Source organism: Folsomia candida, unplaced genomic scaffold (genome assembly GCF_002217175.1).
Source record: "Folsomia candida strain VU population unplaced genomic scaffold, ASM221717v1 Fcan01_Sc013, whole genome shotgun sequence".
Lineage (NCBI taxonomy): Eukaryota > Metazoa > Arthropoda > Collembola > Entomobryomorpha > Isotomidae > Folsomia > Folsomia candida.
Genome location: NW_019091205.1, coordinates 1,487,637 through 1,515,195, shown reverse-complemented (window position 1 = coordinate 1,515,195; position 27,559 = coordinate 1,487,637). Strand labels below are relative to the sequence as shown.

At 38.8% G+C, this 27,559-nt stretch overlaps 2 protein-coding genes and 2 long non-coding RNA genes across 4 annotated transcripts; 2 read left to right on the top strand and 2 right to left on the bottom strand.

The window, feature by feature from the left end:
• The first annotated feature begins 817 nt into the window (after positions 1-817).
• On the top strand, positions 818-3,862 carry LOC118437380. Its single transcript, XR_004836068.1, has 3 exons — positions 818-1,258; positions 3,566-3,644; positions 3,725-3,862. It is a non-coding gene; the product is annotated as an uncharacterized LOC118437380 (long non-coding RNA).
• Positions 1,913-3,512, top strand: LOC118437379. Its single transcript, XM_035856341.1, has 5 exons — positions 1,913-1,992; positions 2,055-2,332; positions 2,388-2,498; positions 2,556-2,797; positions 2,883-3,512. The coding sequence occupies exons 1-5, from the start codon at positions 1,958-1,960 to the stop codon at positions 2,907-2,909; spliced, it is 693 nt and encodes a 230-aa protein (XP_035712234.1). The 5' UTR covers positions 1,913-1,957; the 3' UTR covers positions 2,910-3,512.
• Positions 3,863-5,110: 1,248 nt separating the features above from the next.
• LOC110855701 (protein snakeskin) lies at positions 5,111-6,285 on the bottom strand. The gene is made up of 3 exons (XM_022104109.2): positions 6,110-6,285; positions 5,828-6,031; positions 5,111-5,524 (listed from the first exon to the last, which is right to left on the bottom strand). Exons 1-3 carry the CDS (start codon positions 6,164-6,166, stop codon positions 5,228-5,230), a joined length of 558 nt encoding a protein of 185 aa, XP_021959801.1. The 5' UTR covers positions 6,167-6,285; the 3' UTR covers positions 5,111-5,227.
• Positions 6,286-16,429: 10,144 nt separating this feature from the next.
• On the bottom strand, positions 16,430-18,001 carry LOC118437348. Its single transcript, XR_004836040.1, has 2 exons — positions 17,823-18,001; positions 16,430-17,752 (listed from the first exon to the last, which is right to left on the bottom strand). It is a non-coding gene; the product is annotated as an uncharacterized LOC118437348 (long non-coding RNA).
• Positions 18,002-27,559: the final 9,558 nt, after the last annotated feature.

Below are 27,559 nucleotides of genomic sequence, written 5' to 3'. Positions count from 1 at the left end.
TAGTCTTAAGAAACGCTCGGGATTAAAGTTTATCTTCTCGGTTTAAAGTTTTTTTAAGGACCGCGACCGGTACAATTTTTAAACCGCACGGTAACAACTGTAATACCTAGCAATCAATATCTACCCGACTACGCAAGATTTCTTACGGTATTTGTAACACAAATTAATCCTCTAAACCTGATCCGGATCTCCACTCTTCAATTCATCCACAAATCGGTGAACCACAAAGATGAAGTAGGACTGAAGTGCACAGGAGAGGACGAAAGGCGCCATAATTAGCTTTACAAGTCCTCCAGTCGGTACGAGTATTATCAGCGTGACGATCATCCACAGAAGGCTGACTCCCAGTAATATGTAAGAGGAAACCAACCATGGCATGATGAAACGGTGATTTCTCTACATATTTATGTATTTTCATAAAAACATAAAATTGATATGTAACCACATCATAAATTTAATTTCCGTAGAAATTCAACGTTTCACTTACGGCCCGATAGCCATGCAGCATTAGACATGACATGATGAAAAATAGTATTGCCGCAGCAAGCTGAATAAAAGCGATCGTTTTGTAGAATGTAGCTGAAAACAGAATATTTATTAATAAAAACTTATTTATTGTTGGTAATGGAAGCTAAGTAGCTTTTGTACACTCTTAGAAATCCGATTCAGGGCAGCACTCATATATAATAATCTACCAATAATAATCGGTATTGATAAGTAATACCAATTTTGTATGTAGTTATAGCTCGGTATTAAATTGTAACCATATCTTAAGTAATACAATTTTTACCGGACAATAAAAGCACCTAGTATGCAATGATTACGCACTAAGCACCTCGTATGCAATGATTACGTATGGGGGATCTGCGTGTATGGACTGAGCACCACGGGTGCTCGCAGAGACAACCAAAAATAATGATGATGATTATGGCACGAATCTTTTGAATCTACTCCGGCACGTGTAAACAACTTGTCAATAAGACTTATATTTTCGAGAGATATCTTACAACATTAGAAACAAAACTGGTTAACTTTCATTACGTCATAAATTACTGTCCATTTGTAAAGATAAATTTAAAATTTAACACTTATTTTCACACTACAATCCTGAACGGCTGAATACAGAAAATCCACCTCCAACTTCATAAAAGTTATTCATTCAAAATTAAACTATATTTGGTGATAAGACTAAAATTAAAGGAATTAGTTTGTGTTTGTGTTTTTGTTGGAAATTTGATTGCTGGACAAATTAAATAAAGTAAGTACATACATACATATCTTTATATTAAAGCGTATGCATTCTGAAAAAATATGTACTATAAAAATTTGATGATGACATGTAAAAAAAATTGAAATTCTTAAAATCGAAACGAGTCACGTCGATTTTTCTTAAAAAGGGCCATTCAGTAAGTACGTCGACAAATTGAATATTGAGGGAATTAAGATTTTTGGTGAATTTTATAATTGCATTATGTCGTAAATTATTAATATGCAATTTTAATGATTATATTTATAAAAAATTGAAATTCTTAAAACCGAAACGAGTCACGTCAATTTTTCTAAAATATATGGCCGTTCATTACTTACGTAAAAACAATTAATATTGGGGAAATTGAGATTTTATGGTAATTGAATAGTTGTTAATAAAATAATCAAGTGCCGTAAATTATTAAACCAATTTAGATATAGACATGTAAACAAATATTGGAATTCTTTAAATCGAAACGTTTTACGTGAATTTTTTTAACCAAGGGATCATTCTTTAGTTATGTACGACAAATTGAATATTCGGGAAATTAAGATTTTGGCGAATTAAACTTAAATGATTTACAAAATATTTAATAGATATTAGAGAAATTGCGATTTTTTGCGAAGTAAATTTAATGATTTATACAATATTTAATAGATGGTTCAGCAATCCCGAGGAGGTTGTTTAGTGCCGGGCTGCACCAAAGAAATGAGAAGCAAGGAACCTTTGCTCTCATATCACAGGTTACATAACAAATAAATTCAATAAATGCATTTACGGCTACTATATCTAAGTTTTTTAACAGATTTCCGCAAAAGAAAATTCACACAAATGTTTGTAAACGGTGGATTGAGGTTCTTCATCCAATTCTTCCTCCCGATTTTATGTCCTCCGATCTCGAAAAGCATACAATATGTTCCCGACACTTCAAGTCGACGGATTTTCTTATGAGGGAGATGAGAAGATCACAGCTCTTACCAACAGCAATCCCTACCGAACATCTTGACGCCACTTCACCTGTGAAGGACCCGCCAATTGATGTACGAATAGCTTGCAACATGTCACTTCAGGGAAGCCTAAAAGGTAATATCAAATTTATGGTTCAAGGCGGCAGAGATATAATTGTTTGATTTTGTAGATACCCGAATAGCTGAAAGTGGGGCACGGTTGGAAATCACGTGTCGGCTTTTGATAGAGGGCGGCCACAGAGAAATCCTTTGTGGTTCTTCTACTTGTGTCGTTACTCAAGGTATTTCATTTCTAAAAACTTTGGGGATCATCTCTTTATGTTCTTCCTATTTTCCAGACGGAAAGTTTCAAAGTGACTGTGATCTCCTTCCCTGCGCGCTACCCGTCGCTTCGAATGCTACCAGTTTCAAAGCCCTAACTCCTTTCTCTATCAATCGAGCACGTGAGGAGCATAATTACTCAAAACGTCCAACCGAATCTATTAAAGTCGTTCAGGCGCGTCAACAATTACTTGCAAAGCGTTTACGGAATGCCAAACTGTCTCTCCTTCGCCGGCGGAGATCAGTGAAGAAATTGAAAGTAAACCTAGCAACAAAATTGAGTGAGTGCAAGAAGCTTAGTGCCAATCAGTTTCAAATTCGTATGTACTTATTTCCTTGTCTAGGATCCCATAATTTGTTTTACGACATGAAGGAAAAGGAATTTCACGGCACCCTAATAATTAAGAAAATCGTTAAGACGTATATTAGGACCAGATTGTATCATGCTGGCAAAGATTACCGAATTTCTCTTGGGATATCTAGCCGGCATGGGTTAAGCAAACAAATTCTTTTTAACGGAGATTGATTTTGATGTATTTAGAGGGTAGATTATACATATGTAAATATTTATGAGCTAAGCGTGTAACTAAAAATTCACTAATTATTTAAAGACTTAACAACATTTTGTCAATAAAATAAAATTGTTTGGTTAATATGTTTACTTAGCTTGTGAGCCTGGTGCTGGGAGCATTATTGTTTTATGTAGTCCGGGGCTCATAAGAATAATTTAAGATTTAAGAATTTATTTATTTAGTGAAGAACCTAATATTAATTACTTACTATCTTTACGGTCATGTTGAAATTTGATTGTCTCGTACACTTGTTGGTAATAAATATCAAATGTTTCCTTCACATCTGAGTGCTGACTGTGTATTGGTAATAAATATCAAACGTTTCTTTTAAATCTGAGTGCTGACTGTGTATTGTTAATAAATATCAAATGTTTCCTTCACATCTGAGTGCTGACTGTGTATTTCTAGTTGCATATCGATTTAATTGTGCATAAGAGTATTATAATTTTTTGTAGCATGCCTATTCCCAACTGGAAAATGGAGATTATTGAGGAGATATTCGGCCTGTTTGACCCCTGCCTTATAGACTCAATTGTAAACAAAATTTTAATTTTAATTCAAAGTTGAAATTTATATGTAAACATTTTTAACATAATTTTCTTTTTATATTTCAGATTCTATCACATCGTCAAGAACAAATTTGCTTGAGCTTTCTGCCTATCGATGCCCGCTTCGGGTTGAGGGGCAGCTTCGGTCGCCGAGGCATGGCCCAGAGGCAGCTTTACCTCCGGGTCGGAAAGTTAAAAAAAATTTTGCTGTCCTATGGTATCACAGGAAAATTTTTTGAATAAAGTTTGACGAAAAATCAGTCCAAGATATAAATTTCAAAAATTTTGGTACATCAAATTCATCCATCAAATACTACTAATAACTCATGTAAAAAAAAGTGTCCGCAGTCTCACTTCACCCCAACCATGTCTACGGCAACCCAGGAACACATAATTTAACTGCATTTCATGTATAGTCCTATTTTAGCAAAAATCTCACTTTGCCCCAGACCACACCCCCAGTGCGGATGGGGTGTGACCCAACGCGAGAACACATAAGTTCACCACATTTCATCTATAGATTCAATTTTAGCAAAAATCTCACTTTGCCCCAGACCACACCCATCCTGCACACACGGACAAACAGACAGACAAAGGGTTCCCATAAAGTAGCGGGAGTACTTAATATATAATTTAGCGCAACTAAATCTCACTGCAATGCAAAAGGTATATGTTCAAATTGTATACGTTTTCTTTGCACAGCCCCCATGTTTCTCATATCTGTCTCATCTCTCATTTCTTTCACCTCATTACTTCACCACATCCATCCACCCACATATCTGCCATCTCGCACCAACAAGTGCGTTATTAGTGTGGTTCTCTCCGTCGCAAGAAATCGTGGTGTCCAGCTCAATGACTAAACCAGCCCATTTAAATCCAAGTTCTAGTTAAGGTAATATAGTCTACGTCTATGAGTAGGGATCACGAATTTCTACGTAGTGGAGGAAACAGGTTTTGGAGTATTAGCTGGAATGGTATGAATCGCTGAGAATTTTACCATGTGCACTCCCGTTTATATGTGAGATGAGATGATACAGGTAACATATAGGTGCATACATCTGTAGATTCGATAGGATTCGTGTGAATGTACATACACACTTAATTGGTTTATGTAGCCGGTAGACTGGCTATCGTTGCAAAACCTGTGGCGAAAACCTGGGATAATTTTGCACGTGTGCAAAATTCTTCATGTATAAAAAATTGATTTCCGTTCGTTGCTTTATGCAGGGTGATTAAAAACGGGATGTCATCTTAGAAGAAATTTTATAGAGAGAAAGTTTAAAGAATTCCAAAGTTATCCATCTATTTTAAATCAGTTAGTATGATAGTTTTAAATTTTTTTAAAGGCCAATAAATACTTCTGATTGAAAATGTATAGATTTTGAACAGCTCGGAATTAATGAATATGTACATATGCGACACAGGAAGACATTGTCTAAAATAAATAGTCTATTGCAATTCAACTAATTTTATTTAATTCAAACTTTATTGGCCTTCATTATATTAAAAAGTATTAACCAAATTTAAACTTTAAAAAATTTGTTTGCATTTTTTTTACTAAATTCATTCTCAAGTTTTTTGAGAAGGAACGACTCGGTACTCCACTTGGTCCGGTCCATAAACGACAACTTGTCCTACCCGATTCCGTCCACTTTTAGCATCCAAATTATGTATGACAATTATTAAGATACATTCCACCAGGTAAATCATTCCAATTACTAAACTCATGATCCCCATGGACATCCCCACAGAGGCAGGATTAGTCTCCGTGAAATGATTTGAAGGGATGAAGGCCCCCCAAAAATGGATAATTATGGTACCCGCAAACAACCAGCCGAACACACCCCACACCAACATAATAAGTTCCTGGAATTATAAAAAATCGCATTTTATTGATACAATTTACAAATTAAAAACGTACAATTGAAGTTTCTGAATTTTAAGAAATTATCCGTACATAAAATTTAAAAAAATAATATAGAGTCACATATATAAATATAAGTACATCTATTCGACGGTCCACTAGTATCAATTTGGTAATAACTTCAGTGGTAAATTTTTCATTACCGCTACATCACTAAACGGTAATGCCTGTTATTACCAGTGCCCGCAGACTCACATGCACATATGTATTCTAAGAGTGTACCAAATGTTGAAATGAATACTTACGAGCGGAATCCGTTTAAAAAAATTGTCCCGGTCTGTACAATAATTGATCACGTGCGAAATTAGTTGTGCCTTAGTTAACGTCATGAAACCAATGAATACTCCGGAAACGTAGGACTCGGCGTCATGATTTTTGTTGTAAGAAGCACCCATAAAGTAACCCTCGTCTCCTGCTCGATACAAAACCAATACGGTGGTATTCATAGCCTGGAATTGAATAGAAAATAGTTAATCTGAGGTAACAAAAATGGGATATTTTTGTAAGAAATTTCTTATTTAACTAACCCATTTGAATAATTGGAGTAGAATTAGGATTACTTTTAGTATGATTTTTACTTCCATTTTTGAAGATGAATAAAGTATTCGTAATTTTTTTTTCTGGGGATTTTAGCAGCTTGGCGTGTTGGATTGTGAATCAGGTAAAAACGTTGAGCTGGAAATGTATAAGTGAGGAATGAAGTGACTTAAATAGATAATCCTGTTATGCTCAGGGCAGGATGTTTGAGTTATATGTACATACATACGTACGCAAATGTTAATTCTGAGTTATCTTATCGTACATAAATAATTTAATAGTGATAACCGTCAGCAACAAGGAAGGATACTGATATTTTTTCATGCAAATGAAATGAATGCCTGTCTTTTTTGGTATAATCTGTTATGACTGTGCGAATGAAGGTTACAAAATAATTCGGAAATTTGCGAATATTTGCAATAAATACATTCATAGATTAGAAATATTCAATCATCATATTCTTATTAGTATAGTTATTTATAAGACGTTTATGCGGATAATGGTATGTTTTATATACATAAAAATTACTAGCTTTCATTCTGCCTACATTCTACAGGCTTCCTCAAGCGATTAGATATGAATTTGAAATCAAAATCTGAACAACATAATCACTTAATAAAATCTTATTTTCTACTTTAATTTACAAATTTGCCTACGCACTTCAAAGGATTATAAAAACTAAGGAGGATTGTTGTATTCTTACATTTGCATATGTAGTCTTGCATGAAAAGGAGCAGGATGCATGAGAAATATTTAAGGAACATACATATATTACGTCATCAAAAAAGCCGAATTTTTAAACCACCCACCCACTCATTTTCTACACATGTAAAGCTTAACAGGAGTAAGATAGGAGACCGTTTTGATGACATAATATACTAGGTGGCCCACTGAAACTGTAAGTGAAATGAAACCCTGTGGCTTCAACAGTTTTTATGTTACGAATTTCTAGTTATTGTTAACTGAAAGCCAGTTAATTTCTGAGTAGAACAAAATTTTTAGTTTTCGAAATTTCCTCCCCTGGCATTAATGCAGCGCTGAAGAAACCGCCTGCAGTCCTCCGCTGAAGCACGCACTAATTCCTGGGCATAGTGTTCCATTCCGTGGTCAAAAATTATTTTCGGATCTCTACGCTTCTATGAGACTTAGAACACACATTTACCCCTAACTTTGAACATTTTTCATAATCCGGAGTTTCAAATCCAGAAAGTACAATGACCATTTCAAAGTGGAGGTAAAACTCGGAATTTTGTTTTTTACCCACGCTTGGGTCATTTTTTGCACTATAACCTGATGCTAAGTCCTACTGCAAGGGCAGATCGACTTCAATGAATTGGATCTCACATAGGGGATGTACCACGGACTAGAAAACGTATTTTAAGAAATTTTATCCCCCCACCTTCCCCCCATTTTCAACAAAATGTTAAGAAATTACCCCAATTAGCTCCCACCTGCCAAAATCATCACAAAACCTGGATAATGTGGCTTTCTGACCTTTTGTCTATATTGGGGGATGTCTCTGACAGATTTGGCGTAGATTAGGCCAACTCGCTTGTTAAAAGATTTTTCCGATGTTATAATCTCCTCATCTGTAAATAGAATCCTCTTCAGTTTTTCTGAGCGTACCGCTTGAAGTTACTCCTGGGTTTCTTTAATCTGGTCTTCCTTTGGGGAATGATCGGCATGTGGCAAGTACCACATTTCAAAGACCTAAGTCTAAGGTTCAATTTGAGGGCTCATTGGATAATCTGCTTCTATCCTGTCACCTGTGAGGTTGGTTTCCGTTGGAATTTCTTGAATTTCTTCGGATTCCAACTTCCAGCGCCTTCATGATGGGTGTGGTCTTTGTACGATTTCAAAAAATCTTTCTTCGACTGTTCTTAGTCGACCCGGTCCCCATGAACCTTATTATGGTCCGTTGGACAAAATTATAGTGCACGTTCGATTTCTGCCACACTTTTAAAATTCGCCATTTTTCTCCCCATTTTTGTAGTGAAAAATTTTCGCCGCTCGCTTCCAATCAATATTTTCCATGATAATTTGCTTTGCAAGTAGTAAAAAACTGATTCGTGGTTCTTATGCAAAATCGCACGGGGAATCCAATGCAGTCATCAGAATTTCATTATCTCTAGCCGTTTCGAAGAAAACAGCTACTTACAGCTACAGTGGGCCCAGTAAGTATGGACGTTCCCTAAGCATAGGAGACAAAGCATAGGAGCGGCAGAGGTTCGAACCCATTTAACCCTTGGACAATAATATTTACTATAAAAATGTGTACAAAATAAAAGTCAAAGTTATTTACTTTGAATATTACACTTAACATAAACCCGAAATTTACTTCTTGATTAAAATTCATTCAGCTGAAGGTACTTTAATCTTAGTGATGTTGGGGACAGAGGAATCTGAAGTAAGTTACTCCATATACGAGGTTTTTAAATATGCTTCTTAGAAATTACATATGAAGTTACATATTTCTGTAATGTTTGGAGGGAAAAAATTTCCAGGTCTCTTCTGATGTTGAAGACGACCCCACTGCCTGTCATTACTCTGGCCCCATTCTAATTCCGGATGTAAGATTATTAAGTCTTTATTTTTTGAGAAAATATAAACTCGGTATTTCTTGCACAGTTACTAACAATGCACATGTCAGACAAGTTTCGCACGGATCTTCTTCAAACCACCACTAAAATATCAAGGAACTAAACACAAACAACAATTGGTGCGACACTTGAGCACTTCTGCAGAATTCGCGAGGTTATGAAGGTTTTAAGTTGGCAAAAACGCGCATTTTCACCATGCGAAACTATACGGAGATCGTCTCTCCGCTTTCCTCTTACGCTTCTCTTCTCCAGGTCATCGGTTTTCACATTTCATTCAACATTGAATTTATTAATTTCCCAACCAAGTTCTCGTCGGATTCTTCATCTTGAGCTTTTAAATGATTTTCTAACACTTTTAAATATTTAAAATAGGTTCAATTAAGTGTTTATCAGTGGAATTTTTTTTAAAAGAATTGATTCAGAATGGTGGATTCTATTTTTTTTAATTTTTTGAATTTAATTTGACTTTTAAATATTTAAAAGTGTTAGAAAATCATTTAAAAGCTCAAGATGAAGAATCGGACGAGAACTTGGTTGGGAAATTAATAAATTCAATGTTGAATGAAATGTGAAAACCGATGACCTGGAGGAGAGAAGCGTAAGAGGAAAGCGGAGAGACGATCTCCGTATAGTTTCGTATGGTGAAAATGCGCGTTTTTGCCAACTTAAAACCTTCATAACCTCGTGAATTCTGCAGAAGTTCTCAAGTGTCGCACCAATTGTTGTTTGTGTTTAGTTCCTTGATATTTTAGTGGTGGTTTGAAGAAGATCCGTGCGAAACATGTCTGACATGTGCATTGTAAGAGTTATTATATATTAATTATGGGTTCACATCATTAACAAAAAATCGAGGTTCGCAAGTGTGTAACAAGTTCTCAAAAACTTTGCAAGTCAAAGAAATTTGCTTGACAATGCATTTGCAAACTAATGTACATCTCCAATTTAGATGGAGAAATTGTGTTCAAAAATTATGCTTTCATGCTAACTCGTAATGAATACCGATTAACTTTTGTAGGTAATTCCTCACCTCTGTAAATTCCTAAACATCGATGCCATTAAACAGTGTCGACTAGTCTGTAAATCGTGGAATTACAGTGCTACCCCCAGTCTAAAGGCGATAACAACTGTAGAGATTCGACTTGAGCCTGGAAATTGTATTGTCCCACTTTCTAATCCTAACTTGTGGACATGGGATAGAAGAATTATAGAAAAATTGAAATTCAATGACCATATCAGGATTTCGTCATATAGACCCACCTTACCCCCCATGGATCTGGAAACATTTCCCGTGGTTAGAAATCTAACATCAATTTTTGTTCACTTTTATACAAGAGAACAATGGCAGAAGGACTTGTGTGACAAAATTATTCTCAGTTCCGCCCTAACTCTGGAAGAATTAAAGTACCACTGGCATTACGATCAGTATTTCCCTTCGTGCAGTGGCGTCATTTTCCCAAAATTAAAGAAACTTGATACAGATTGTGGCTGGGGTCAAGTTCAACCTCCTGGAATTATAAGTCTCCAAAGAATAGGACAGGCTATTTCGGAATCGTTCCTAGCCTTAGAATCTCTCAAAATTGACGGGACTCATTTATATGAAATTTCTAAGATGGAGATCCTACAAAAGCTTCCTCTGTAAGTTGCTTTTTCGTAGTAGCGTGAATCTCCACTTGGGGTGAGTCGGGTCGCTTGGTTTAAGCCAATGGGTATGTTTCCCTGCTGATTTGAGTATACAAAGTTGTGTGTCAACTGGAGCGACGGTGGCGCACATACCCATCTGTGTATTATTTAGTTGCTAGGTGAGAAGTGGTGGCGCTCGGGTGCAACACCTACCAGTGTATTATTAGTTGATGAATGTGCATAGACGGCGCTCATAGTGTGGCTACTATCGCTCGTCCAGTACTCCTTCTAGATATAATAGTATAGTTATGTGGTTTAAGCTTTACCCGTCCTTAATCCGATCGGGGGGTTCTGGTTCAGAATTAGCCGGGTTGGGTTTGCAAATTGTGACCCGGCATAACTATAGCTTCCGCTGTGGAACATTCATCAAACATTAATGAGCCACTGTTTATTCAAAATTAGTATTCTGTCAAAAACCTAAAAGGTTATATGACCAATGAATAGAATGTCTTTATTTTATTTAGAAGTGCACGATTTTTCAAGTTTCACCTGATTTTCATTTTTAAAATTTGACTAAATATAGATTACATATGTATATTTATTTTATTCGTCGATGGAGAGGGCGCTCGAGGAGAGAACACGTCATTTGGCTCTCCTCCATTTCTAATATTTTTTAAGTTTTAAAAATTGGACGAATAGGGTCACCCCCATTTTAAAATGTCTTCCCATCCAGTTCCTTTAGACCCTTAGTGGGTAGTGAAAGTGTTTTTCGTTGGGGGGAACGTGTTTTGGGAACTTTCTGTGGTTTTAGTGGGGCCACGTTCTTCCCAACACGTAGCAGTTCGCCCCGCCTGCCCATAGCAACCGTTGTCAAGGGCCAGTTTTCTCCCGTTTTTCACCTGTGGCCGGATCAGGAAGGATTTCCCACGACTCAGTTCGTGTAGGGGGGAGGTCCCTGCGCCCCCAGAAGCGGCACGGAGTTTGAGTGTTCCGTTTTCTGATGGGGCTGGCCTCTCTCACGCATTTTAAATGCCTTGTTCAAGCGAGATTTTTTTTTAAATCTTATTTTATAGTGGCAGGAAACCACTAATTCTTTTTGTTTCCTTGGGTGGGACTAATTGGTCTCTCTGCGCGCTCAAGGCCCCACACAGACAATGTCCACACCGCAAGGAAACGCCGATCCCCCCTCGTCGCAACCCCCGCGGGACGTCTCCACACCTCGCCCCCGCGGCCGACCCCGCAAATCCATCATCGAAACCCCCCTCTCTGCCATCGGATCAGGCGGAGATGAGCCTTCCTCGAGTGTCGGGGCGACGTCAGCCACGATTTGTGGCGCTGATCCCCCTTCTCTTTCCGACACGTCACTCATTGTCCCCCGACCTTGCCGATCATCCGTTTCCCCCACGTCCCCTGGTGTTACCAAAAAAGACACCATTTCTTCCGCCCAGGACTGGGTTCGTAATTCTTTTGTTGTTGTCGACCCCAACAATCACCCTCCTATCCGCCTGAAGAAAGCGGACGTCTTCGCCCGCTACGCTGTTTACGTCGCCCAGAGCGGGGAGGGCGGAGTCTCGGAGTCCACCATTGGGAAATACATAAAACAGTTTTTCCCTGACACCATCACCCGTCGCGTTGGAGCCAGGGGTGGCCTCCACAACTGATTTGAGGGTATCCAGTGGGTGGATGCACCTCCACCTTCACCTCAACAACAACAACAACGCGACGATTGGGGAGAAATTCTCGCCCGCCTCAAGACCACCACGCCCACTTTGCGAAGAGTCCCCCGCGGCGCAAGAAGGTCTGTGGCGCAGTGCCTCGCCACAATTCTGCAGCAAGTGACGGAATCGGACGACGAAGAAAGCTGGGGAAAGTTGCTCCTCTTTCCCTATGCAACACTCCCAGTCCCACAGAAGTCAGATCGCATCAAGAACTTGACAACCTGGGTCAAGGATCATACTGCGGGGTGGGTGGGTGGCTTCTCAATCCCTCGGCCCCTCCCACCACGCCCACCCTCTAAAAAACCCCCACTCGACATGACGGCGAAAAAGGTGGAGGCCAAGCTGGCAGACGGTGACATTCGGGGAGCAATCCGCCTCGCATGCTCCGACGACACCATTGCTCCGTCCGACGACCACACCCTTTCTGCCCTTCTCACAAAACACCCAGCCCACCCACAACCAGTCAACTTTCCTCCACCACTTGAGGATCCTGCCATTGCCCCGGTTTTGGATGAAGAGCTGCTCCGGGCTATTTCCTCTTTTCCGCCAGGGTCCGCGGGGGGACTGGACGGGATGAGACCCCAGATCTTGAAGGATCTCCTGGGGTGCAGTCAAGGAGAGGGGGGCGACCAACTCGCCGAAGCAATGCGGACCTTCCTCTACAAGGTCCTTTCCGGGGGAGTCCCGCCAACTTTTTGCCCCCTTTTTTGCGGAGCCTCCCTCACGGCGTTAAAGAAGAAGTCGGGCGGGATCCGTCCCATCGCCGTGGGGAATGAGTGGCGGCGCTTGGCCGCGAAGATCGTCGTGGGGAGAATTACTCCCCAATTAATCAAACATTTTTCCCCCCACCAATTGGGGGTGGGGATCAAGGGAGGAGCGGAAATCGGCGCCCACGCCGCCCGAATCTACTACGGCCACACCCACACTTCCCCCAAAGCGTTCCTGAAAATTGACTTCAGGAACGCCTTCAACGAAATACGGCGGGACACGCTACTCCACGCCGTCCGCGACCTCTTCCACTCAATCTTCCCATTTGTAGCGCAATGCTACGAAAACCCATCGTCGCTTTTTTATGGGACAATTCCCATCCCCTCCCTCCTTGGGTGCCATCAGGGCGACCCCTTAGGCCCCGCCCTCTTCTCCCTCGTAATCCACCCCATCGTCGAAGCAATGGAAACCGAGTTAAACTTATGGTACCTCGACGATGGGGCCATCGGGGACACACCGGAGAAGGTCCTGACGGCCCTGGCAACCATTGCTAGGATGAGTGGTGAGGTGGGCCTTCACCTCAACCACGACAAGTGTGAAGTGGGGATCCTGGGGGCGGAGCGGGACACCGCCATCGACATCCTGCTCCAATTTCAGCAAGTTGCCCCCGGAATCCAGCTCATGTCCCCCGATTCTGCGATGCTGCTGGGCGCCCCCCTTACTAACGAGGCGTTGGGAGTGGTCTTGGCCACGAAGACCCAACAATTGGCCACCTTCTCCCATAGACTCCTCAACCTTTCGGCGCATTCGGCCTTTTTCCTCCTGAGGGCGTCTATCTCCATCCTCCGGCTGATTTACTTTCTCCGTTGCGCACCATCGTGAAGAAAGTTGGACGCCCTCGTCCACTACGACGCCACGCTAAAGGACGCCCTGGAGGGGATCCTCAACTGTACTCTCTCGGAGGCTGCATGGATGCAGTCCTCCCTCCCCGTGAAGGAAGGCGGCCTGGGGGTCAGGCACGCTGTGGATGTGGCGATACCGTGCTTTTTAGCGTCGGTCCACAGCGTCCTGCCCCACGTAGAACGTCTCCTTCCGGACCACCTCCATGGCACCGACATCGCCATGGCAGAGGGGGTGCAGCGGTGGACCGACCTGGGCCTCACCGACCTCCCACCTGAGACCGTGAGGGGGATCCAGGCAGCTTGGGAACGCCCCATATTGGACAACACTTTGTCCAAACTCGCCGATTTGGCAGTTATCCCGGAGGATACTGCCCGCCTACGCTCCCTCCGTGACAAATTTGCGGTGGTGTGGCTCAACGCCCTCCCCTCTCCACAACTGGGCACTCTTCTCCCAAATGAGACCTTTCGTGTCGCCATCGCACTCCGCCTCGGCTGCGATATCTGCGAGCCCCACAAGTGCCCGTGCGGGGCGCAGGTCACCTCCCGAGGCTACCACGGCCTCTCGTGCCGCCGAAGTAAGGGTCGTTGGTCCCGCCATGAGGCCGCCAACGACGTCATCGCCAGAGCCCTCCGGTCTGCCGAAGTACCCTGCATCAGGGAGCCCGCGGGGTGCTCCACCACGGACGGCAAGCGCCCCGACGGGTTGACCCTTGTCCCTTGGTCTCGGGGGAGGTCCCTTGTGTGGGACTTCACCTGCGCGGACACATTTGCCCCCAGCTACCTCCCCGACACCGTGCGCCATCAGGGCGCTGCCGCCAGCAAGGCAGAGGACCGGAAGAGGAAGAGGTACGCTTTCCTCATGGACCGATACATCTTTGTCCCCGTTGCCATGGAGACCACAGGAGTATGGGGGCAGGAAGGACTTGCCTTCATCCTCCAAGTTGGTCAGCGGATCGCCGCCACAACTGGGCAGGCCAACGCCGTGAACTTTTTGCGCCAGCGGGTTTCCCTCGCCGCGCAACGTGGGAACGTTGCTTCGATTCTGGGTACTCTTCCTCCAGGAAAGGAACTGGAGGAAGTGTACTATTTGTAGTCCGCTATCTCTCTCCCATTCTTACGGACTTCTTCTGCGATTTTCTGCGTTTTTTTAAGTTTAGGGACTTATTTGTGCGACTGCTGAGTAGTCAGATTTTTCGATACTTTTTGTGATACATATTTTTTTTACACATACTCTGCGATACACCTTATACTAAGATTTAATAAAGAAAACTTAATTTTTATTCGTCTAAAACAAAATTTTAATATTCGTGAAATTTTGTTTTCGACGAAAATCAGCAACTATTTGACATTTAAAAATGAGGCCTTTACTACATAAACAATAACTTTGAACAAACAATAATTGTTAACTACTTTATAGATCACTTAATTCCTTGGTGTTGGGAAAGCACTTGGATACCGACGGGATGGAATGTCTCCTCAAAATTCCTTCACCGTTGAAAAAACTGAAGTTTTGGTCCGCCATTCGTGGTGTCGACCCACGCCTAGACGACCTGCCAAAAATTATTTACGAATTATTACATAAACATTCTCTCACACTCGAAGATCTTTCTATGAATTTTTCGTCACAAAAGCGCACAGCAATGGATTTCAAACTCCCAGTTTTTCCGGCTATGAAAAGCTTCGGGATTTATGGCATTGGAATGTTCAAAAAAATTGAGTTTGAAAGTAGTCCAGGATCAGGAAACTTTGGACGGATTAATTATCAAGTGTGCTTCCCAGTATTCGAAAAATTGCAGTTTCACAACTACGATTTCTCCATTGTTGCTTCATTTCTTCCTCCAGAAGATCACTCACATCAGGTCGTCAAGTCGGTGAAAAAGGTTGGTATCAACTTTTGGCGTTATCAAAAAACTGAATTGGCTCGAAATGGCCTTTACATCCGATTGTTGGACATTTTCCCCAATGCGAAGATATCGGTAAGCAAACAATGAATGTGTGTAATACTATTTTAAATACTTACATTGTTACATTTGTTTATTCGTATTTCCAGATGAAAGTTATGACTTAAGCCATCCAATTCTGGTACTAGACTGCAAAAGGGCTAGATATATCTCCTGAAAATCGTGTCAGATTAGAACATGAAATCATTTCTGGTTATATTTAAAATAATAATCTCATTAACTTTTTTCAGTATATCAGTATATTTATGTATCATTCAATATGAAAAGTCAAGAAGGATAGGTCAACCAGTATATTTATATCAAATTCGAATCTGAAATACTTTCGTGTAAAATGAAACCATAAATACAGATGTATCAAGTTCTTATTTTATTCCAAATGCAGATTCAATGTCAGTATTTTTGATTTTTTTACCGTAAGTACGTAGCCGTTGTTCATGTAAATGTGCAAATTATTGGCTTCCGATGTTGTAAAAATATGCTGCACAAAATCATATTTTGTAGATTTTGAAAATTTTATTTTTTTAGTTTTGCTTATAAGCGTCGAAAGCTTTTCGCTACTCGACGTGCCATGCTAGCAGGATAATTAATATCTATGACGTTTATTTGCTTATTATTTATTTAGTTCTGTAACTTAAATCTTCATTAGTGGATTCATGTAGGAAAAGGAACCGTGAAAAATACAAAATTAGAAAAATGTATTACTGTTTAAATCGGAATAAGTACAATTTTACAATTTTCATCGCAATAAAAATTTTCGGACAAAAACCAGAAATTTTTGTCTACACAAAATAGTATAATATATCATTTTTTATTCACTCATTTTATTGAATTTATGTATATGCAATTAAACGCGCGCCTATTATAAAACTAATTTATTTATATAAATGTCCACAAAATATATAAGTGGTTTGAATCCCATTTTTTAAATTGAATACTTCTCAAGTCTGTGAAGGGACGACGCGACACTCCTGTTTGTCCTGTGCCGGCTGTGCTACTCTATTGTCCCCATTCCGCCCATTTTTTCGATCCAAAACGTGTATCACAATGATAAAGATCAATTGAAGCAAGTAAATCATTCCTATAACAAAACTGATTTTCCCCATGGTCACACCCATGGCGGAAGGATTAGAATTCGTGAATTGGTTGTAAGGGATGAAAGCCTCCCAAAAATTTATTATGATGGAACCAGCAAACATCCATGCGAACCCACCGCACACCAACATAATAAGTTCCTGCAAAAGTATGTATACATTCTTAGAAATTCGGTATTAAAATAATACTACACGGTATTCATACTTATGTAACTCTACCCAACTGGAATGAAGAAGTAATACCGAGTCGGTATTACCGACCGCATAGTAATAGCTTGGTATTAAACTTTTAAACAAATGAAACTTGTAGCAAATTTATAAGGGGCCGTCCATAAATTTCGGAACGCGAGAGGAGTGAAGTGGGGGACTTTGGCTCTAATGATATCGTGCCTATGTTAAATATGTTGGGGGTCAGGGGGATCTGTAAAACGTGATTTTTGCGTTACCTAATTAATGGACTGTCCCTACACTCCTATCACCTATAAAGCGATAGCAACTTTAATCCCAAGAATTCAGTGCCTGCCTGACTATTCCAGATTTATAGCAGTGTAAATACACTTTTAGAAATATTGTTACCACTTTGAAATATAAGTGCACTCTAAATAAATTCGCCATTATTTAAACTAAATTATGTATGTGAATCCATATTAGCATTAAATTGAGAAAGTGTAAAGCTTAGGATTAGTCTGGATTTTGTTTAGTATACTTAATTCAGAAATAATAATACATTTGCTTTCCAAATGCGTAACATTATTTTAAACAAATTCAAAGCATTTAAAGTTGAGGAATTTTAATAAATTATGCAAATGCAAAATGTTGAAGTACTTATGAGTGGAATCAGTTTATAAAATTTGCCCCGATCCGTACAATAATTGATCACGCGAGAAATTAGTTGGGCTTTATTTAGCGCTATGAAACCAATGAATACTCAGGAAACGTAGGATTCGGCGTCATGATTTTTATTGTAGGAAGCACCCATAAAGAAACCCTCGTCTCCTTTTCGATACATGACCAATGCAGCGATGTTCATAGACTGAAATCCGACAGAAAAATAATTACTTTCATGTAACGGAATTGAGGAATTTTTATCAGAAATTTCTTACCCATGCGAGTAATTGGACTAGGATCAGAATTACTTGGAGAATTATTTTTGTTTCCATGTTGAGGATTAATTATTCGTAATTTTTTGTGGAGTTTTTGCACTTTGGAGGTTTGGATTGTGAATCAGGCAAAAACTTTGAGCTGGAAACGTATAAGTGAGGAACGGAATGGCACAACCAGATAATCCTGTTATGGTCAGGACAGGATGTTTTGAATTATTATGTACGCATGTGTATTGCTGAGTTATCTTATCGGAAATAAATAATTTAGCAGTGCTGATAACCGCGAGCAAAAACGAAGCATATGGGTATTTATTCATGGAACTGAAATGTTTACCTGTTTTTCTCCGATGTAATCCGTTCTGATTCTATGCGTATTACGTCGAGACTGTCAAATGTTTCGTAAATTTGTGACTATTTTCCTTAAGTACATAGATATTTGTATGTCGACTTACACTTGTAGATATTTGTAACACTTACATTTACATATGTATTACGCTTAGATTTGTACACGGCTAGAAATCTGGTATAGTCGGGCAGGTATTGATTTCCCCCGTATTAAATTTGCTACCACTTGGTATTAAAATTATACCGGTCCGTCAAAATTTGATACCAATATTGTAAAACTTTAATACCGGGTTGTTACCACACGGTATTATTTATTAATACCACGTTGGTAGATTCATAAATATATGAATACTGCCTGGTACATATTATTTTAATACTGGATTTCTAAGAGTGTAAGTTATAGGAACACCGCATTAATACAGCACTTGCTTAGATATTAAAAATGCGATGTTTTCTGCATATGTTTTTGTAATACTTTCATATCTATTTATTTATTTACATTTTTGTCTACTCTTTTGGCGGAGCGGATTTAAATTTCCGTCCTGAGGATGAAGACGACCCCCACCCCCAGTCTATATTGGGTGACCAAAGTATAGAATAGGACCAAAGTTTGGTCCTATTCTTCTCCTGAAAAAAATCGTTACTTGTTGCTTGGTTATTGCTGTATGTACATAAGTATTCATTACGAGTTCGCATCATCTGTATTATAAGCCGGAAATGTTGTATATATAAAATACTAAAATAATTCGGTGGAGTTATGAACAATACCACTTAATTTTCACGAAAATCAAATAAGCCCTTCGCCGGCCGTGAGACGGGCTTTTACGCTAGTTAACAATAAGAGCAAAGTTCACACGTTTGCAAAAAAACCTTATCACCATTAAGTATTTTATGGATTAATTTGATAATTTAAATAGACATGATAAAATTGGATTATTGGATTAAATATGACAAATTTAAAGCTCTGTTTTATGTATTCTGAGTATAAATTCCGTACGACATCATTCTCTATTTATTGATATGTATTGTTGGAATATATTTCTAAAACGTGTAGAATCAAACTATCTAAACTCAGCAGCATTGACCGCTCCTGCGACGAGCTTTTTAATAAATATCTATTATTATTTTATCCGTTCTACCCAGCGAACATAAACACTGCAATGAAATACATTTCAGATAGTATCTTTTTATGTAAGTAAATATTATCTGCGTACGTATTACATATTTCAACTCATCTTACCAAATGCATTGCTACATATCTCGACTTCTGATTACCAGGTCAAGATCAAGGTCAACTTCCATGTCTCTAAGTCAAGTTTCTAAGTGAATTTCCTCGCCTTCACCAGACAAAGGGACACGGTTTGGTTAATACAGAAATTCTGCATAACCAACGGTGTTCCCCTGTCAATGTAGTTTGAGCTGAATTTGATCTTGAGAACGCCACAGGCTTTGACTTTCCTCATTAACAAAGCCTTTCTCCCACCTTGGCAACCAACGATTCTCTGTGTTAATTCATGTAGTACCTGTTTCGACGAAATATTTACGGAGGAAGCCAGCGTTATAACAAGTATGTTGTTTATCGCTGCGATAAGTACAAACATGGGGTATATTGCGAATCCAGGGAATGAAATTTCTCCATGCAACGTGATGCATACGTAGAGCGCCGATATTTGAATTGCTGGCAGGCAGGATATTATCATAGGAACGAGCGCAACCGTAACGAAAGCGTTGAACGATTTTTCCAAGATTTGAATATAGCAGTACAATCGGATGCAGGCAGTTACATCGCTTCCATTCTCAATTTCTCTGAATTAATAAATTATTGTCAGTTAATATGTATTTAACGTTTGAGTCAAAAATCACATACATACTTTGAAAAATATTCGTACTTAAATGCTATTGAATTAAAGATCAGTTCGTTTCGAATCGTTTCATTCTTTTAAATGTATGAAATTTAACCGTCAGAAATTGCGACATTGACTTTTTGTATTATTACTCAGTTCGCTATTTAACTTACTAATCTATCGTTTTAACTTTAATCACCTTTTAAGAAGTTGAAAGTAATGCAGAAGAAAAGCTATTCCGACGAAGAGGACGTACAGAACCCACGTAGTTCCAGAATACGTGATATGGTAGAACATCCAAGTTTCGAAGATTTGAACCGCAAGCGTTTTTACGTAGCTAAGGGGCATTTCTGCGCCACCTGAGCTTTCACACGTTGCTACAATGGATAAGAGGAAGGGCGGCGTGCAGGGTAGAAATCGTAACAAAAGAAAGATGAGAATTGGATATGCGAACGTGCCCAGCTCAATAAAATAGATGAACGTTTTCATTGCCCTTGTTCCCCCGGTGAGCGGAAGGTTTGGACGATCTGTGGATGATAATGATGCATAAGATATGATATGGTGCCCAGAAATGTTGGCTTTAGAATAGTCCATAAGTCTTCTTACCCGACATAACTCTTGCTTCGAAATCCAGGAAGGAATTTATTATTTGAATCGGAGCGATATCGATGGAATAATTCCATCTTGGAATAGACGCTGCTAGGCAAGCAATAAATATCGCGAATCCTTGCAATCTACCGGATCTGGTTAACGGACCGAAACAAAGATTCAGGAACAGTGCAGTGCAATAAATCACGGTCAGTGTGCATTGCAATTTGAAGATGCGAATTATACGAGTAGATTTCGTTTTAACAAAGCTTTTAGAATTTATGTCAAATTCAAATGGGATGCACTTCAGCCGTTGACATATTCTGACGTGGAAATTTAAAAGGGAGAGAAATTCTTCTTGATACATTTTTGAGATTACATTCGCCTAAAATGGTGACAAAATACATATGTAGTATCCGACGAGGTGTTAGACTGTGCTAAATGTGTATATTTCATGGGAAAAGTTATGTTAACTTTCGTCCGAAACTGTGCCGATTACGTTGTTAATTAGAAACATTAATGTATCTAGATAATCTGCCTAGCGTAATCAAAATTTAGTGCCGGGCGTGGAATGTATTGTGCACACGTTTGCAAACTGGTTGCCTATTTTTGGGCTATAAGTAGGGCTAATTATGGCTTAATTTTTAACAAGTTTCACTATTGAAAATTGTTTAACTGATTTTATTTTCCAAGCGTCAATTACAAATATTTATGAAAACTTTTATGAAAACTCTGATACGCCACTTCCTCCTTTTTTGGACAATGTCTTAATTGTACGTCAAATAAGACAATTACTCATTGGTCAATGCTACCTATAATTCGTTGAATCGGTTTTGACCAAATTGAGATTTTGCTGATAAATAGTAATTTAATTTCGTTAGTCTATTCTTAGTTATCCACACAGACGATCCTATCAGAATCAGAATTAAGAGGTTATTTAATTGCAAGTTTTTTATCTGTTAGATAATAAATCGATACCAAATCGATAACATATCGATATCGATATAAATAGTTGCTCAAGTAAATATAAAATAACTTTAATTACGTGATAAGTTTTCACAATTACATATACCTAAGTTAAAAAATTATACTCTCTGAACTCGGCATTACATAATTACGATTACAAAAATTAACTTTACTTAGCGCCATGGGAACAAATTCTACCACGAAACTCGCACCCATAACGAGTATGCATGCCACATACAGCTGAAAGGCGACGAGGAGATTCTGAAAAGTGTCAATTTTCACCTGCTCAACCACCGGGTATATTATTGGATACCCCACTTGGATATACTAATTATTTAGGTATATAAATTTGCATGCATTGTACAACTTTATTGCCTCGTAGTTACGACACGAAAGAAAAAAAGTTATAAATATAATTTAGATAAAGATTCAGAATTTGAAGGGTGACAAACGCATTTATTCATTTTTTAGTACTTCTTCATGTTCTTGTTGGACAATGAAATCTTCGACAAAACCATTTTGTACAATAGAGAATTATTTATGGATATATGTATGTATGTAGCTAGGAACTTATTATATTAAAGATTACGAAACATTCTATCGTGTTGTGAAATTCTACATTAATTTTTTGATAAAACATGTCCATTATGCAATAGTTCGCTGTCTTTCATACACATACATTTCAAATATAGTGCTTGCAGGTGCATGCTTATTACCAGTTTGGTTAGGTTATCGACAGGATCAAAAGCGTTCGAACATATTTATACTGAATTTTTAATGGGGAGTGCAGTTTTGAATTTTAACCTTCTACAGTCATTTCGAAATTATATCTGGCAAATTATTTAATCCTTAGTGCATATACACATCCTACTGTGATATGTGGTTCGTAGATTACGTTCCGAGTTAAATTAAACCGTTGTCACGCATCCAGATATTGCTTGTTTGCACCCGACCTACAATACTATTAATTCTTTCTTTCTTTCCTTTCTGTACCTTTGCATATCCCAATTCCCAAATGAATATAACCGTGGCCAGTGTTACCACAACGGAACATAAAGCTAACACGTACCACAAAGATCCTGCAGCCTCCTCGTCTTCATTTTCTGTAAAGATTTCGCGAAACCCCGTCACCCCCTTAAAATTAGAATTCAATTTCAGAATAAACCTGGAATAAATTTCTTTCCCTAATTTCTTGATAAATTTCAATTTCTTGTTTGCTTCTTCAAGGTAATTGAACCGAGCCTGGATACCAGTTTCCGCCAAACTCCGCAGAAATGCCTGAATCTTTGGAGATATGAAGTTTCGCCGACCAAATGCCACCCCATTGAAGCAAAATGAGACATCCGCATTCCTCTGGATGACCAGCCTTTTACCGAGAATACGTAACGAGTCGACATACAATTGTAAATCTTTGACCATGTCCATAATCGAAAACGTTGGTTTAGTTGATATCCATTTCGAAGTTTGGCTCGACCTAATTTTTATCGACTTTGAAATATTTTTAACCATATATGTCTTCGATTCCACCATTAATGTATTCCATTTTCGAATTCATCTGATGCAAAAAGTTGTTGAACCTTTCGCTGAAATTCTTCTTTAAAATGTCTGGAATTATGGATGATTTTAGGATCGAGGTTGGTTCTGGAAGTTTCGATGTTTCTGAGGGCTTAAGTATTTGTGAAGTCGTGATAATTGTCATGTTCGATGCGACAAGTTTTTGGAACGTTCTGGGAACCTTAGGTGGATACAGGACGGTCAAGTCAGAGTAGATGCTTCCCTGATAGAGATTTTCCATGAGAATGTAGCAAACAAAAAACCAAATCGCCAACAAAGGTCGAGCTACTTGCTTGTTTTTAACGCTCTTAATAATCTCGTCCGCGATAGCTTGCCCAAAGAGGAGTGACTGAACCATAATGAAATCCTGAACAGATCTTAAGCCACTAAAATTGCTTGGTAAACCTTTCCCTTGAAACTGCAGGATTACACTAATTCCTATACAAGATGCCAAAATCGACCACCAGATGGCACCTTCAAACGGGGTAAAGACACCCCAAATGCTATTAACGGCTTTCGGGATTTGGGTCACGATTATGAAATCGATTTTCGCTAATTCGACATCATAGATTAATAATTGTTGTGATTTAATTCCAGTAAGGAATAGCTCGTTTAAAAATATTTTAAAATCCATTTTTCCAACAACACCTTGCAATCGATTAGTTTTATCCTTAGACACTCCCATTGTTCTAACAAACGTGAAATTATAGCGTTCACTTAAAAGCTGTAACGTACACATATTCGAAGCATCAGTTGCGCCAAACCGACTTAGGCTGACGCCACAAATAGTGGCGGGGTTCTTGGTTTTAGTCACAGTTAGCATGACACCACCATGGAGATTGTGAGTGTTTGTTGCATCCCACAGAGCGGCGACTCCAGCTAATGAGGAGGTACGCATGACTGGTACAAAGGAAGGAGCAGTACAGACTATACATGGCATCACGATCTCTGTCGTGTTTAAGAGGTTAATAAACACCAGGATTGCGGGAGACGACGACTCCGCTGCATAATTTAAGTAATATTTTCCAAGTGGAGGAAACTTCACGGAGGCGAAGACATAATCTGGATTAGTTTGTCGCGTTGCTGCCAATAATTGAAAATAGGGAGGAGGTTGGACTTGTATGGAATTATTAATCGATGCAATCAAATTAACGATTGTTGTCTTAAGCAGGTGAAATTTTCTTTGCCAACTGTAAATTTGTTCCATATTCTGAGTAAAATTATTGTTATGATATTTCACTTGAATATTTAATGGCGTATAGATAGTCTTCTTTCTTAATGTGTCAAATAATTTATTAACGGAGGAAGAATTATTGCCAATAAATTTGTGTTGAATAAAGTAAATTTCACAGTCTTCAAGAGAGTTGGGCATGTACAGAAACGGCATGTCAGGCAGGGAACTATGGGCAAGGGATGGACGACTTAAATCGAAGAAATAAAAAGAAGATGCAAGGGTCCATAAAATAGTAGTCATTTTATTCCACTTTTTTAAAACCTGTCAGTAAGTATGGATTCTCAAAATAAAAATGATAAAACTTTAAAACTTTGACGATATGCCCTTTCCCCGCAGCGATTTGGTCAACAGGATATTTCTTAACAGGAAATCCGTTCGATAGTTCATTTAAGTTTATTTATATTTAAGTATATCTTTTGTATTAATGTAGCAATTTATTTTGTAAATTGTGTTCAACGCGTAACACGAGCAAAGAAATAATAATAAGTCTAATGACAACAGTTCGGGTGCAGGATGTCGAAACTTAATTACTGATACGAATTCATATTCGACGGTAATAATGAGAATGGAGTTGGCGTGTCACAATTTTAGTACCTTTTATTTGGAGCTAGAGAAAAAACAAAATTTATTTTAAAAAATATCTATATGTGCCAACATATTTTTTTTATTTCTTATGTATTTCTATAAACCTCTGGCGTTTCTCAGAATTAGTAGATTTTGAAAGTCCACATTTTTTAATTTACAGGCCTTCAAAGTGTTTCGCTACTTAACCTGTCCTAATAACCGGATAATTAAAATGAATAAATCAATAATCTTCAAATTCAGCCTGAAATGAATTAAATACGTACTTATGAAAGCGTTCGTATTTATTTGTGAGTTTCTACCTACACATTTAAATATTTATGATTACATAAATAAGTATGTCAAACTTCGCCAATTTTCTCTCCTCTGAGATATTCTTCACAATATCGTTCTCTTCCCGAACTCATTTTATTCACAACATACATACAACTCTGCATCACATTTAATTTCTCACACAACGCTACTTGACGAAGTAAACAGTTAAATACATACAGTAACTCAAATTATTGATGGCACCATTCGCAGTCATGACACAAACCTTAGTGTTTTCACGTTCTGGGAATATGCCAGTATTGTGAAATATATCGATTTGATGGGAAATTTAATGGGGATTTCAAAAATAAAAGCAGTTTATTGCTAACTTTAGCGGTTTTCAAAATATTTTAAATACAGCCGCAAAACTTCCAACATGCATGCAAAATAATTAATGGCACCGTATTAATTTTTTATTGAAATGTACTTGTCAATTTTTATCACCACTTTATCAAGCCCCCTTTTGCATCGATAACTGCTTGGTTGTGACGTATAGTAAAATCCACGAAGTTTTTAACCACTTCCGGTCCTAGATTCCTCCATTTCTGGCTGATGATCACTTATAACTATTTTTTGGTTTTGGAGTATTGTTAAAAATTCTCTACTCCAATTCCGCCCATAAATTGTCGATGTGGCTTACAAGGGACACTCACGACCTGTCGTTTGAGTCCAGGGTACCGACTATGTTTTTTAGAATCTACTAGGACCCCAGATGAAGGATTCATTCTTATTTCCGTGTAAAACTTATATTTGGCGTCGTGCCGTGGCGCCAAATTCGCCAAATTTGAATGTTTTTATTTTTGAAACCGCCATAACTTTTGAAATCCTGGACGGATTTTCAAAATTTTTGGCAAAAATCATGACAAGGAGTTCAACTTTCTTATCCCATGAAATTTTTTCCAAAATTATTGCTTTTAAGTTTTCGCAAAATTTTGTAATTTTCTTAAAAATGGGGGTTCGTCGAAAAAATGCTAAAAATATTTCAAAAATTAGAAATTTTTTATTTTTATTTTTTTCTCTAAAATTTCGACTTCTACGATCATTTCAAGCATAAAATTTTGAAAATCCGACATAAACTACTAAAGTTATGAGGGTTTGAAACTGGTCGAAATTGCAAATTTTTAAGTTTAGCGCCACGCCATGGCGCCAAATATGAGTTTAACACGGAAATATGAATGGATCCTTCATCTGGGGTCCTAGTAGATTCTAAAAAACATAGTCGGTACCCTGGACTCAAACGACAAGTCGTGAGTGTCCCTTGTTAGTCCTGGACATTGGGCAACCCAATAAAGAACGTTTATCCTAGTTTGCTCGAACTACCGCTTGATGATATTCGCCATATGCTGGAGATGCCCTTACTGTTGGGAGGCAAATTTATTCCCAAGACGCAGATATCTGAATAAAGATACCAAATTTTCCCGTAAAATGGTCTCCTGTACCTATTTAGTTATTATTATAACAATAAAGTGCAATATTTAAACTTAATCCAATGGTTAAGGGCCCAAAACCATTACATTTCTGCCACCATGTTTCACGGTCTTCCTCATGCTCTGAGGTTTCAGTGCTTCCTAAGGTTTCCATTAGATTTTTAGTGTCCCATCGGACCCAAATAGGTTAAATATACTATAATCTCTCTAAATAAGTCGTTTACAGTCGTTGATAGTCCAATCACTGATTGCTTTTGCCCATTCGAGATAATCCTTAATATTCTGAATATTGATTGTGGGGAAGAAAAGTATGAGTGAGATTTGACGGGTGCATTGATATGGTGGTCGCGTAGTACAAAGGAGTACGTCTGGGGCTATACCGGGAAATGTTTCCTTCGATGGGGACCGGGGTCACCAAATTTTTGCACTATACCGTTATTTCTCATTCCTACATGCGTCTGTGGGCGTTGGTCTTCCGGTGGGCGCTTGGTAGGTCAGAGGTGAGTGCAGTCGGGACGGACTGGGATGAATGTTCCGGAAGGACACCACACAGTTTGGGGGCGTAAGGCCGTATGTACGATCGGCAGCCCCACTTATGATGTGAGATACACGAAAGTTAATGTTTTATCGGATTTAGCACTCGAAATCGGTCACCGAAATATAATATGCGTCACCCCGAGAGTTATTGTTTTTACATAGCAACTAGTTATCAATTTATTTTACGTAGCCGTAGGATTTTACATTTAGGTATTAAGAAACCAAAATATATTTAGAGGTTGTAGATATTATAGAATTATGGGGGACTTTTAGGATGGCAGTTGTGGAGAGAGGAGATACGTCTTGGTAGACGCCGGAACTCCGTCTGCCAGGATTCTTGGATGGAGG